At 41.7% G+C, this 12,373-nt stretch overlaps 1 protein-coding gene across 4 annotated transcripts in view; it reads left to right on the forward strand.

Moving 5' to 3' along the window:
- Positions 1-274: 274 nt before the first annotated feature.
- Positions 275-12,373, forward strand: part of NETO2 (neuropilin and tolloid like 2) — a 63,406-nt gene continuing 51,307 nt past the window's right edge. For 2 of the 4 annotated variants that reach the window (XR_006816291.1, XM_045989186.1), the window contains exons 1-2: positions 277-631; positions 12,264-12,320. Coding sequence is in view for 3 of the 4 variants with exons in the window: in XM_045989186.1 (XP_045845142.1) it covers positions 598-631; positions 12,264-12,320 (91 nt within the window). In the remaining variant the exon portion in view is untranslated. Of the gene's footprint in view, positions 632-12,263; positions 12,321-12,373 lie in introns of all 4 variants that reach the window. The other 2 variants (XM_045989187.1, XM_045989188.1) reach the window with 2 other exon arrangements.

The raw sequence follows: 12,373 nt of genomic DNA on the forward strand, positions 1-12,373 counted from the left end.
AAGGGGTCGGGACCGCCGGGCCCAGCACCTCGTCGCCCCGCCTCAGCCCAACGGTCGCCGGCGCGCAGCCCTCCCGGGGTGCGAGGCCGCGGGCGGGCCAGGCGATTGGCCGGGAGAGTGCGAGGGGCACGCGGGCGGGGGCGGGGGCGGGGACGGGGATGGGGGGCGGGGGGCGGGCACAAGCGCGCAGGCGGCGCGGCCGGCACGCGGCGCTCGCGCTCCCTGCTTAAATGAGCCTGGGCTCCCCGCGCCCGCCACTTTGGAGGGGCTCGCGCTGCGGCCGCCGGAGGAGCGGCCCGTGCGGGTGCCGTCCCTCGCGCCAGCGCCCCTCGGCTCCGGGGCAGTCGATGGGACAGAGCGCCGCGGAGCAAGAGGCGGCGCCCGTCGGGGGGCTCGGGCAGCGCGGGAGCCCGCCGGGGGACTCGAGCATGGCGGGCTGCCGGACCTGAGCCCTGCCCCGCGGGGAGAGGCATCCTGGTGGCGGGCGATGGGGGCCGAGCGGGACTGCCGCCGCGCCGGGCCGTGAGCGCCGCGCCGCCGCCGCCTCCTCGCCGCCGCCGCCTCGGCCCCTCGCGAAGCGCCGGGCCGCTGGAGAACATGGCCCTGGAGCAGCTCTGCGCGGTCCTCAAAGGTAAGCGCCGGGGGCCGCGGACGGCGCCCCCTGCGGGCCGAGGCCGGCGTCTTCGCGTCCCTCCCGGGCGCCCGACGCGCCGCTTTGTCTGGTCCGCGCGGACCTCGGAGCTCTCGCGCCCAGCCGGATCGACTTGCTCGCGGAGCGCCTCTCCCCAGCCCTCTGCGTGTGGGCAGGCTCCGCGGGGCGCTGGTGGGAACGCGCGGTAGAACGGGAAGCAGCGGCCCGGCGGGGCCCTCCGAGCTGTGTCCTCGCGCCTCTTCGTTTCAGTTCCGCGCATCGCTTCGCAAAGTTGTGGGGTCCGTGTAACCCGGGCTAAGGCCGGTCTTTTTCAGCGTTCAGTGACAAAGTCATTCCACGCAAACAATAAAAGCCCCGGCCGAGGCGTCGCTGAGCCGCTCTCGACAAGCCCCGCGCTGACGGGTGGCCGGTGGCGGAACGGCCTGTGAACCGGGCCGGGTCCCACCTGCTGCGGCCGCGGAGGCTGCGGCACCACTGCGGGCGCCGAGACCCGGCTCGGCCCGGCCCAGAGCTCGCGGCCGCGCCCCGGCGCTTCCCGGGACTTCGGAATACCGTGCCGCCGGTGTCTGGTTCTTTTTGATTTGTGGCACCGGGAATTAAAACCGTGGGCTTGCCAAGCGTTCAAAGCTCCCAAACACTCTAGAGCTGCTTTGCATTTTCCTGGAGGTGTTAATTTACATTGAAATTTTTATGCACGGATAATTAAGGTTGTGATGCAAAGTTGCTTCCGAAACTCGGACTGAATAATTCCTTTTTTCAGTCGTCAGAGGAACAGCACCACCACCAAAAAACGGCTTCCCTTTTCCCCCACTGATGTAAATTGAAAACTGAATAGCTGTATGTTGATAATGCTATGAAATATCCTCTTTTTTATATTGGGTAAGGAGTTAAGATATTGCATTAGCAGTCACATATAGATTATAGTATCCTGATATTTGTACGGTGACAAATGTTGGGTGGTTTTTTCCCATTCCAAATTAACACTTTTTTCAAATTTGTTTATTAGAAAATTCAGTATAATTTTGCTTTTAAATTTAACCGGACAATTGCCTGCTTTCCAGATTCTCCTAAATCCATAACTGAGACTTCAGCAGTTTAATTTCAAATGTTTCCCCAACTGTATACTTACAGACTTATACCAGGACTTTCTACCTAGTGAATATTTCATATCACTCCATGAATTCTTGGTGATTCCTTTACTAAATTAAAATTTTAAATTCTGGGGGCAACTGGGTGGCTCAGTAGTTAAGCGTCTGCCCTCAGTTTAGGTCATGCATGATCCCAGGGTCCTGGAATCGAGCCCCACATCGGGCTCCTTGCTCGGCGGGGAGCCTGCTTCTCCCTCTCCCACTCCCCTTGCTTGTGTTCCTTCATTCGCTATGTCACTATCAAATAAATAAAATCTTAAAAAAAAAATTTAAAACTCTGATAATTTAATATAGTTTTCCTATCTGTAAATCCTAATTTGTGTAGCCATCCCTTGGAAATTAGATTGTCTTATTCTTCCAAAATAAATTCTATATGCATAGTAGGTTTTCGGTTAGTGTTCATTATCCAAATTTGTTTCGTTGTCTTGATTGCTTTATGGTTATCGACATCATGACACTCCATCTGGGCAGCCCCCTAAGGAGAAATAAGTTAGCCCTGTAACACAGCCCTACCTGCGGAACTTTATGGGAACTGAGCCGGATAGGACAGAATTGCTGGTCCTCCTGAATCCTGAAGGTATTTGCAGCTTTTCTGCCTCTGCTCTTGTCGTTGGTACATACTGCCCTCTCTGGTCACTGTGGTGAAGCATTTAGTTGTTGCGCCTTTCAGGAAAGAATGCTGTGGCGGTGGCAGAGCTGACGGTGAAAACAATGTAGTATTTGGCTTTGCTTTTTCGTGTGCACTAAAACCTACCATTGTTTTACATGCTGAAGCATTTTTAAAGCTCAAACTAAGTTGCTGTAGGCTTGCTAGAGATAAAACAAGCTATTTTTAAGTCTTCTAAAGTGTGTGTGTGTGTGCTTGTAAATATGGGGAATTGGTCTAGAAAGATTCAAGAAATGAATGAAAGTTGATTGTGAGAAGCAAATCTGGGAGATAGAGACCAGAGTGAAGGGAAGACTTCTCTTTCACTGCACCCCCGTTTGTAACCCTTGATTTTTTTTTAACCAAATGCTGTGTGTTACCTATACAAAAATTGTTATTTTGGGGCACCTGGGTGGCTCAGTGGGTTAAGCCGCTGCCTTCGGCTCAGGTCATGATCTCAGGGTCCTGGGATCCAGCCCCGCATCAGCAGGGAGCCTGCTTCCTCCTCTCTCTGCCTGCCTCTCTGCCTACTTGTGATCTCTCTCTGTCAAATAAATAAATAAAATCTTTAAAAAAAATTGTTATTTTTAATTTTAAAAAATTATATTTTTAGAAAAATACTAGATTTTCCTAGTGCTCCCATTCATTGTGTGCATTAAGGCATGAAAAAGCAGCCCTTAAGCATTCTGTGAGGTGAATTGCTTCAATGCTGAAGAGGCTCTTATCACAAGCAGTTATTTAATATTTGCATAATTATAGCTGTTACCTACCCAAAGCCTTGTTTGCAGTATTGTGGTCAGTTTTAACTAAAACAAATCATCCATAATGAACGTGTGAGATCTTAAGTAGAAGGTAATTTTCTTTAAGATGCCATTGATTCTTTTTGTTTTACTCTCAGCAGTAAGAACAAAAGGATAACTCTACTAGGCTTTTCAAACATTTCATATGTTGTTAAAACTGAATAATTCACTTTTAACTGTTTATGATCCCTCCGGGTCTTATATAATTTGATTTAACTTTCTGTCAAAGTTAAGTAAGCCTCATAGTCACATGAAAATATTGCATTAGTATTGTAGGCCCATTTTTTACTATTTTGTTCACTTTTCACACTTTAGAAGAATCCTATTAGATTCAGTTATATTTAAACTCTATAAACTACTATAAAATTTATCGTGTAATAGCATAAATATCCCTTGGCACTATATTTTTAAAATCTTACCTGAGACTGACAAAAATTAATTCCTGTCAATTGTTCACATGCCTCATCCAGAAACTAGTAAACTATACAAAAATAAGTGCGGTACTGGAAAGCTATCCCTTTAATCGTGAAGTTTTAAACACAGTCTTATTAAAAATTAACTTGTTGACTTTTCTCCCTTGACACAAGGGAAATGTTTTAAGGCTGAAAATTGAAGTTTGACTAAACACTGATTTTATTATAGTAAATCCTCAAACTAGAATCTGTTTTATCTATGTTTTGAAACCAGATTCACGTGTTGGAAAAAAAACAAGCTGTCCTCTAATATACATGTGCATTACAAAACAAGTTCATATCCAAAGTTTTAAAATAATCTCACGTTATGTTTTTGGTTATTACCCATTCAGCAGACTCCTATAGTTTTTTTTTTTCAGTTTCATTTTTTCATTTTATGCTCCTTGCAGAGTAATTCTTGATTTAAAAACGTGTCCCTCAATCACTATGCAATCCCAGTTATTATGGTCTTTGATTTGAAAAGGGGAACCCTAAGATGTTATTGGGTCCATTAGTTTCCAGACTTTCCGTAGAGGCGAGAACTTCCTCAAAAGGAACCCTTCTGAGGGGGTACTATAAAACAAACTCTACAGGGGTGCCTGGGTGGCTCAGTGGGTTAAGCCCCTGCCTTCCGCTCAGGTCATGGTCTCAGGGTTCTGGGCTCGAACCCCACATCAGGCTCTCTGCTCAGCGGGAAGCCTGCTTCCCCCTCTCTCTCTGCCTGCCTCTCTGCCTACTTGTGATCTCTCTGTCAAATAAATAAAGTCTTCTTAAAAAAAAAAAAAAAACTACACAAGGATAATAGATAAGAGCCAGGTTGCTGTAATTGGTGAGGGACCTCACCCTCTCAAAGGGTCATCGGAATGGCCTCCCAGAACTAATACTTTTTAACATGTTTATTATTATCACTCAAAATTGCAGTGTACTAATCTGAAACATCAGTTCTTCCTGAGCAAAATGGCATTAAAATATGTTGGTTTAAACATGTTTAAACATGCCTGGGCTAGTATGTTGGAAATTACAGCACTAGTGGGTAAGGAGATACCACTCTTTAAAATGTGACCTGGTCAACTTAAAATTTGTTGCTGTGAATGTCTAAAGAAGACTCCTATAAAAAGAGAGCATACAAAACTGCCCTCTTAGGAGCACTTGGCCAGCAAGGAGGTTGCCACATTCTGCAGGAAAGAAAGCATTTCTGCTATAGTTAGTCTTTCTTAAAGTGGTTGGCAGTTGATTAGCGTATGTAGGTTGGAGATCTCAAAGTTTGCCAAGTCCATCCTCTTTCTTAACTAATAAGTAAAATTGAGTTTGATTAAATTTGGGTACTCTGTTTTGAGGAACATAGTTTTATCAAAAACAAGTTACTACTAACTCAAGTAGTATGTGGACTCTCATCAAACTCCATTCTGCTTTCATAATAGAAAATAGTAAAGAGCTGGGGTGCCTGGGTGGCTCAGTCAGTTAGGCATCTCCCTTTGGCTCAAGTCACGATCCTAGGGTCCTGGTATGGAGTCCTGCATCGGGCTCCCTGCTTGGCGAGAATCCTGCTTCTCCCTCTCCTGTTCCCCCTGCTTGTGTGTTCTCTCTCTCTCTCTCTCTCTCTCTGTCAAATAAATAAATTAATTTAATTTAATTAAAAAAACAGTAAAGAGCAAGGAGACCTTATGGCTGTTGTTACATCTGGCATCTCGTGATAGATTCTACAGACCTTACATTTTCCACTTTGGTGCTTAAAACAGGAAGGCTTATTGGAAAGAGGCACATTTAAATACTAACAGGTAAATTGAGCCAGCCTGAGAAAAGTAAGCTTAGTGACTGGATATCTGAAAAGAAAAAAAAAGTCAGTTCTTTTTCTGTCTCTTGACTTATGCTTAGTAAAAGAAGCTGGGTCATCTGTGTGACAACCATTAACCAAGATGTGTGCTTCTTAATTTATTAATGCAGGACTCCGCACTGCGTGTTGTAGTTACCAAAAGGATGTAATCAGGATCATGCTTAGTCATTTCAGGTATTCATCTAATTTTTATTGAACGTGGGCCAAGCAATCTCCTAGTCACTAGAGATGCATCAGTGAATCAGACAAGGCTCCTCTTTCTAGTAGGAATTTAAGCAAAATATCAAGTGATGTAAATAATAATTAAAATATTGATATAATAAAACAGAATGAAGGAGAAAGTGAAGAGCTTCTTCAGAAGTCAGAATGTCCTTACAAGACCTGAATGACAGGAAGGAACCAGCCATGCAGAGAGATTCTAGGCAAAAGGAATAAGCTAGTTCCTAAGGCAAGAAATTAGCTTGGTATATTGAAGTAGTGGGAAGAAGGCCTCTGTAGCAATCAGGAGGTCAGAGAAATGGTTAGATGCTAAATCACGTAGGACATCTGGAGTCAGTGTAGGGGGTATGGATTTACTCTAAATGTAATGGGACTGTATTAGAAGATTTTATGTAAGTTTTATCTGATTTATGTCTTAAAGGGGTCACTGGCTGCTGAGTACAGAATAGACTGTAGGGGACATGGCAGAAATAACCAGTTGTCTCCCAACATCCATCTTACACTTCAGTAATTCTCTGAATTTTAATTAAGCCTGTGACCACCCAACAGAAACATTAGATTTTCTAGTTTTCCTTAGGGTTGGGTGTGGCCATGTGACTCAGTGAGTGGTCAACTTGATGTGTGTGCAACTTGGAGAAAGTGGTGGGTTTTTTTTTGTTCAGTTAAAATTTTTATTTTGAGGTCATTGTAGATTCTAGGCAAATGTGTTTAAAGGAAGGAGGAATGTCCTGTGTTATTTTTTCATTCTTTCCGGCTCTTAACATAGGCATGGAAGCTGTAATGAAGATACAATGGCTGGCACTTCAGCATCCACGTGGGACCATAAGATGAACTTGGAAGGGAAAGTCATATACAACTGAACGATAAGATAGAAGGAGCTTAGGTCCCTAGTAGTGATAGCCTTCACTCTAGCCCTTAACTACTTATCACAACAGTTTGTATACTTGCCAGAAATATATTCTGTCTTGCGTAAACTTGTGTAAAAGTAAAAGAAACAGAACCAGACAGAGATAGAAAACTGCTAATAGGCATAGAAGTGAAAAATCTGAATGCTATCAAATAAAATTAATTTAGAAAGTTCCTAGAAAAAGCAGGTTTTAAACACTCTAAAGGTAATTTGGTGGAAGCAAAGGGCGATCCATGGCAAGTGCAGAGGTTTAGAAACAAGAAATATTTGTAGCAATATGATGAGAATAGGTACCAAGCATTCAACATTTCCGAAACGAGGTCATTGACTCCTTTTTGCCTGCCCTCTGCCCTGCTTCATCCCTCTTGACCCAGCCTTGCCCCTGCCATCACCAGTGGAGAAAATGGGCATCCTCTTTCCATTTCTTGCAGTACACTATCATTCTCTTATTGCGGTGGCTGAGCTGCAAAGCATGGTCCCAGGGCCAGCAGCTTTAGCATCGCCAGGGAATTTGTTAAGATGTAAGTTCTCAAGCCCAACCCCAGACCTGCTAAGTCAGAACTCTGGAAGTAAAGCCTGCCCCCCAGAATCTGTGTTTTAATCAGTTCTCCAGGTGATTGTGGTGCACAGTACTGTCCCAGTGATTGAGTCCATTCTCCCACCTAGAAGTAGACTTGCTGGGTGGGATTTGTGCATTTTTAAACCCCGATATGTATTACCAGATCAACCGCCAAAAAGTTAGCCAGTTTGCAGTCCAGTGACAGTGTATGTCCGTTTCCTATATCCTGAGCAACAGTAGAATCTACATAACCTTTTAATATTAGACTAAATTTTTGTATTGTTTTGGTTTTTGGCACATTTTTCTGGTGACAATCTTTTTTTCTCAGTTATTTGTAGTTTTTATTTGTCTTTAGTAAGTGAAGGTGTTCTCCACTCAAAAGGATACATACATAATTCACCTTGTTTGTTTTTTCAATCTGGTATTTATTTTTCTATTTAGCATGAAGGCAGGGATCTGCTTTTTTTTTCCAAATAATTATCAAGTTACCCCAGAATCATTTATTAAACCTATCCTTTCACTGAGAGTTTCAAATACCGTACATAAATTCTGGAATATATATATGTATTTCTTGAGCTTTTTCTTTTCTTCCATCTTCTTATCTTTAAGCTCCTTGAGAATAAGGACCAAGACTGCTTGGTTCATTGCCGTAGCCTCAAGGATTGACCCTGTAGTACAGTGGGGGCTGGATATGTTTCTTGACAGATCATCTATTTCTTTTTATACCATTGCTACATTTTTAATTACTGTAGCTTTACAATAAGTGTTTTTATGTATTTTATGTCTTTTTATTTTTTAATTTTCCTGAGCTAGTATAAAAAAGGCTTCAAGATGAGCATCAGCAATATTTTTAGTCCCCCAGAAAACTAAGATTTTGATTAAAATATAATTAAATATATGACTTATTGGGAAGAATTGTTACCTTTATGTTGTTTTATTATCCAAAACATATTGTTTCTCCATCGTATTAAATTTATTTACTTGCTTGTTTATTTATTTTAGTCTTACTCTCTTCTCTTTATGGGTGTAATAATTTTCCAAGTAATTATCTTGGGATTTCTAGGTTTTAAGTAACATCTATAAATAATAATTTTATCTCCTTTCCAGTATTTATTGCATTGGCCAGGTTTCCACTATTAACAGTAAAAAGAATAAAGTTGATCTTGATTTTTACAGTGGAAGGTAAGGCTTTAAACTAGAAGGCCTGGGCAGAAGACTCTTTCGTAGAGCTAATAGGACAGTGATTCAAGGCAAACGGGGTATCCTTGATCCTTGAACAGCATCTGTCTTTATCATGTAAATCTCCGTTTAAAAAAAAATTTTTTTAAGAGAGGGGAAAGGGGTGCAGGGAGGGACAGAGGGAGTGGGAGAGAGAGACACTCTAGCGTGGAGCCCACTGCAGGGCTTTAGACAGGGCTCATGTCCAGGCTCAATCTCACAGCGCTCGTAGCCAGGCTCAGTCCCTGAGATCATGACCTGAGCCTAAATCAAGAGTCAGTGCTTAACCAACTGAGCCACCCAGGCTGCACACACATCATTACAGGGCCAAACTAAACTCCAGAACCAGATACATGGGGATAAATGGTGGGCACTCCTGTTTTAAGCATCAAATCACAAGCAGTTCTCTATATAACTAAACAGTATGGTTAAGGAGTTTAGAATTTTTGTTTTGGCATGGATTTCTACCTTAAAGAATAAGCGCCTTCTTGGGCACTTGATCTTTGAATTCAATATGTGTGGTATTTCTGAATTTGAGAAATTACTGATCCTTTGGGTAAGAGGAAGAAGGGAATAGTGGTACGTGGTTGGAACGAAAGACAGAACAAAGCACCACAGCCCTGCTTCCTGTACTAAATAAGTCCTGTGTTTGCCATTAATGGAGTTTATTTGAATATCCAAGCCTGGTTATAACAAGCAATCTGCAAAGATCCTATTATACAACTAGCAGGAAACTTTATTATGATATAGAATTTAGAATGATTAACAGTCACAACTGTATCACTAAATGCTTCTGTCCCTGATTGTTGTGCAGATTCACCCTGTTCTTTGTATAAAATTTTTTTATTCAGTAGCACAGCTCGTTTGGTTGATTGAGTTATGGATAGTTTTTTTTAAATATTTGGGGGAAAAGAAAATTGTGAGCAACCCTTTAAATAAAGAAGAATAATAGGTTTATTTGGGCTTATAATTTTATTTTTAAAATGATCTACCATAGTGTACAATCTGTAAATTTCATAAGTCAGATATTTTACGTAGACACATTTTATTGATCATTATATAATTTTACTGGCACTGTTCATCCTTTTACCATAGTTTTACTGTTGCTTTCCTGGTTTCAGTTCGGTGATTTGTTACTTGCCCTGTCTGACTGGCTTTGTGTTACTTATATACTGTGAATTATGAATGCGAAAACTAGTAAATTGTTATGCCTATGATTCAGGAGAAGAGGTATACTGAGCACAAAATTTTGATCAGTTGTGTATCATCTGAATGATAAGCCTTGGGACATAGTGTCCTCTAACAAGATAAATTGATACAAATGGATGTGTTATTTGCTGAATTGTCAGATACCTAATATTACTCTAGGTTTTTCTTTTTGATCATAAAAAAAAAGCAAAACATGTTTCAGTTCTCCATTCCTCAAACTTGATCCAGTGCAGTTGTGAAGAGTTCGAAGGGAGAATTTTTCCTATATAACATGAGGGCTTCAACACTACTGGCAACCAAAGAAAGGAAAGGGGAAGTGAAAGTTGTTGAGAGAAGACAGAGGAGACAAAGGTCAGCAAGGATACAGGAAGCTAAAGATGAAGATGTTGGTGATTATATACAAAATGTAAACTACTGAATGGCAAGAATTACCTTTTTACATTGGTGACATGGATAGTGGATGCTCAGTTCATGCTACTGCATGAACAATGATGTGACCATCTACCAGTCACTTAACTAGCAACTTCACTTCAACGCCCGCATTTCTTCACCACTTTCATCCTGTAAGTCCCCATTTGTGGTTAACTCTACATCTGAATCATGTTACAAATCTCTCCTCCTTTCCATTTCCAGTACCACTGCTCTGCTTTAAGACCTTATCATTTTTGCTTCCCGAATGGCTTTCTCTCTTCTCTTTGGAAGTTTAGACTACACGAAACCATCAGGATTATTGGTCTAGAACACAGATGGGATAATATCATTCTCTAGTTTAAAAACCCAAAATGAGGGGTTCCTGGAGGACATCCAGGCATCCAACTCTTGCTATCAGCTCAGGCCATGATCTCAGGGTTGTCAAAGTGTGGAGCCTACTTAAGAGTCATTGTCTCCCTCTGCCCCTCCCCCCACCTTAAAATAATAATTAATTTTTTTTAAGATTGTATTTATTTATCTGTCAGAGAGATCACAAGCAGGCGGGGGTGGGAGGGAAGCAGGCTCCCCGTTGAGCAAAGAGCCCGACGCGGGACTCGATCCCAAGACCCCGAGATCATGACCTGAGCTGAAGACAGAGGCTCAATCCACTGAGCCACCCAGGCACCCCTAATTAATTAATTTTAAAAAATAATAATAAAAACCTCACATGACTTCTCATTATAGTAAAAAATCCAAACTCTTTAGCATAACAGTCAAGCCTTTTTACAGTCAGACCTCATCCTGTTTCTTACCTGGTATACCACCATCCCCCTCCTTGTGCTGGTGCTACTACGATAGTCAGAGTTCACCAACCTCCATAGATCGTGCTCCTCCATGCTTTTGTCTAAGCTGTTTCTTTCTCTGTATCCTAGATTGAAGTCCTGTAACATCCAAATAGAATATACCTTCTATTTCTGGAATTTTCCTCACTCTGTTGGTCTTAACCCCCAGCAGAATGAATGGTTCCTGTCTCTGCTTCCGTTATACTTTCTGTATAACTCCTATTAAATGTCTGTTCACCTTGTATTGTAAATTCTTTTTTGACAGTAGATTGACTCCTTAAGAATGGTAGTTTCCTATCATTTACTTAGCGGAGTGCCTGGCGTATAACAAGTAGTACTATGTGTGTCATCATCTCATTTCATCTTCTCAAACAGCCTTATGAGGTTTGGTGCTCCTGGAGCAACATCCTCATTTCACAGTTAAGTAAACTGAGCTAAAAAGGCCTCACGACTGGTACACAGTAAAACTGGAATCCCAGCCTGGGTCCACCTAACTAATAAAGTCCAAACTCTTAACTATTTTGCTGTATTTCACCCCCCAACATCTGTGTATCCTTGGTGCCTGCTACCCTTTGGTACAGTAGGTGCTCTGTCAGTGCTCGTTGACTGAATGAGTTATAAAAACTCCAGTTCACACAGGACTTGGAGGCACTGTGATTTCCATTGAAAGGGAGAGTGAAAGATATCAGTGCACCATTCATAAAAATAAAATGTTTAAAAGAATTTTAATGTATTTGAACCAAAATACATACATATACGAAAGAACTCAATGTGTTATCGATTGGGTCTTGGAAATGTTCAACTTGGGAAAAAAGCTTCATTTTCTAAATATGCTGGCTTTTGTAACGCAGGACACCGCATAGTACTACACAGTTATAAAATGTCTTGAATTGATTTCTGGGAGACTGCTGCCCCCTTACTTCTGTCTTTGTAATAAATTTCTCACAGGTCAGGTAATCTAATTGAACTTTTACGGGCATAATACATTGTAGAGCTAGCCATATAATGCATGTAAACTCTTTTTGAGATGAAGTACAGTAAATGTAGTATAATTGGGGTCAACAGAGTTTTTTGCAAAAAACTATGTTTTAAATCTATCATAAACTGAAAAATGCTTTAAATGCCATATACTGTTAGTGCTTGTATAAATGACTATAGTATCAATTGTGGTTTTTCTTGGGTTGTCTTAAGTGTCAAATACTAAATCAAAACATAACATTTAACCCTTAAAAATCTTGAGACTGACTGTCAGTAAGAAATAGGAGCCTTAATTAATCTTTTCCTTACCATCTGATTTTCCTTATAGATTTAGTAAAATGTAATATAGATTCAGTTTTTTAACTTTTCTTTTCTATTATTTCTCTAGTGTTGTTAATAACAATACTTGTAGTCGAAGGGATTGCTGTGGCCCAAAAGACCCAAGGTAAAGTACTTTCAGTGATAACTTACCTCATATTCAGGACAGTGAGTGGGATG

The sequence above is a fragment of the Meles meles genome, chromosome 19 (assembly GCF_922984935.1).
Source record: "Meles meles chromosome 19, mMelMel3.1 paternal haplotype, whole genome shotgun sequence".
Lineage (NCBI taxonomy): Eukaryota > Metazoa > Chordata > Mammalia > Carnivora > Mustelidae > Meles > Meles meles.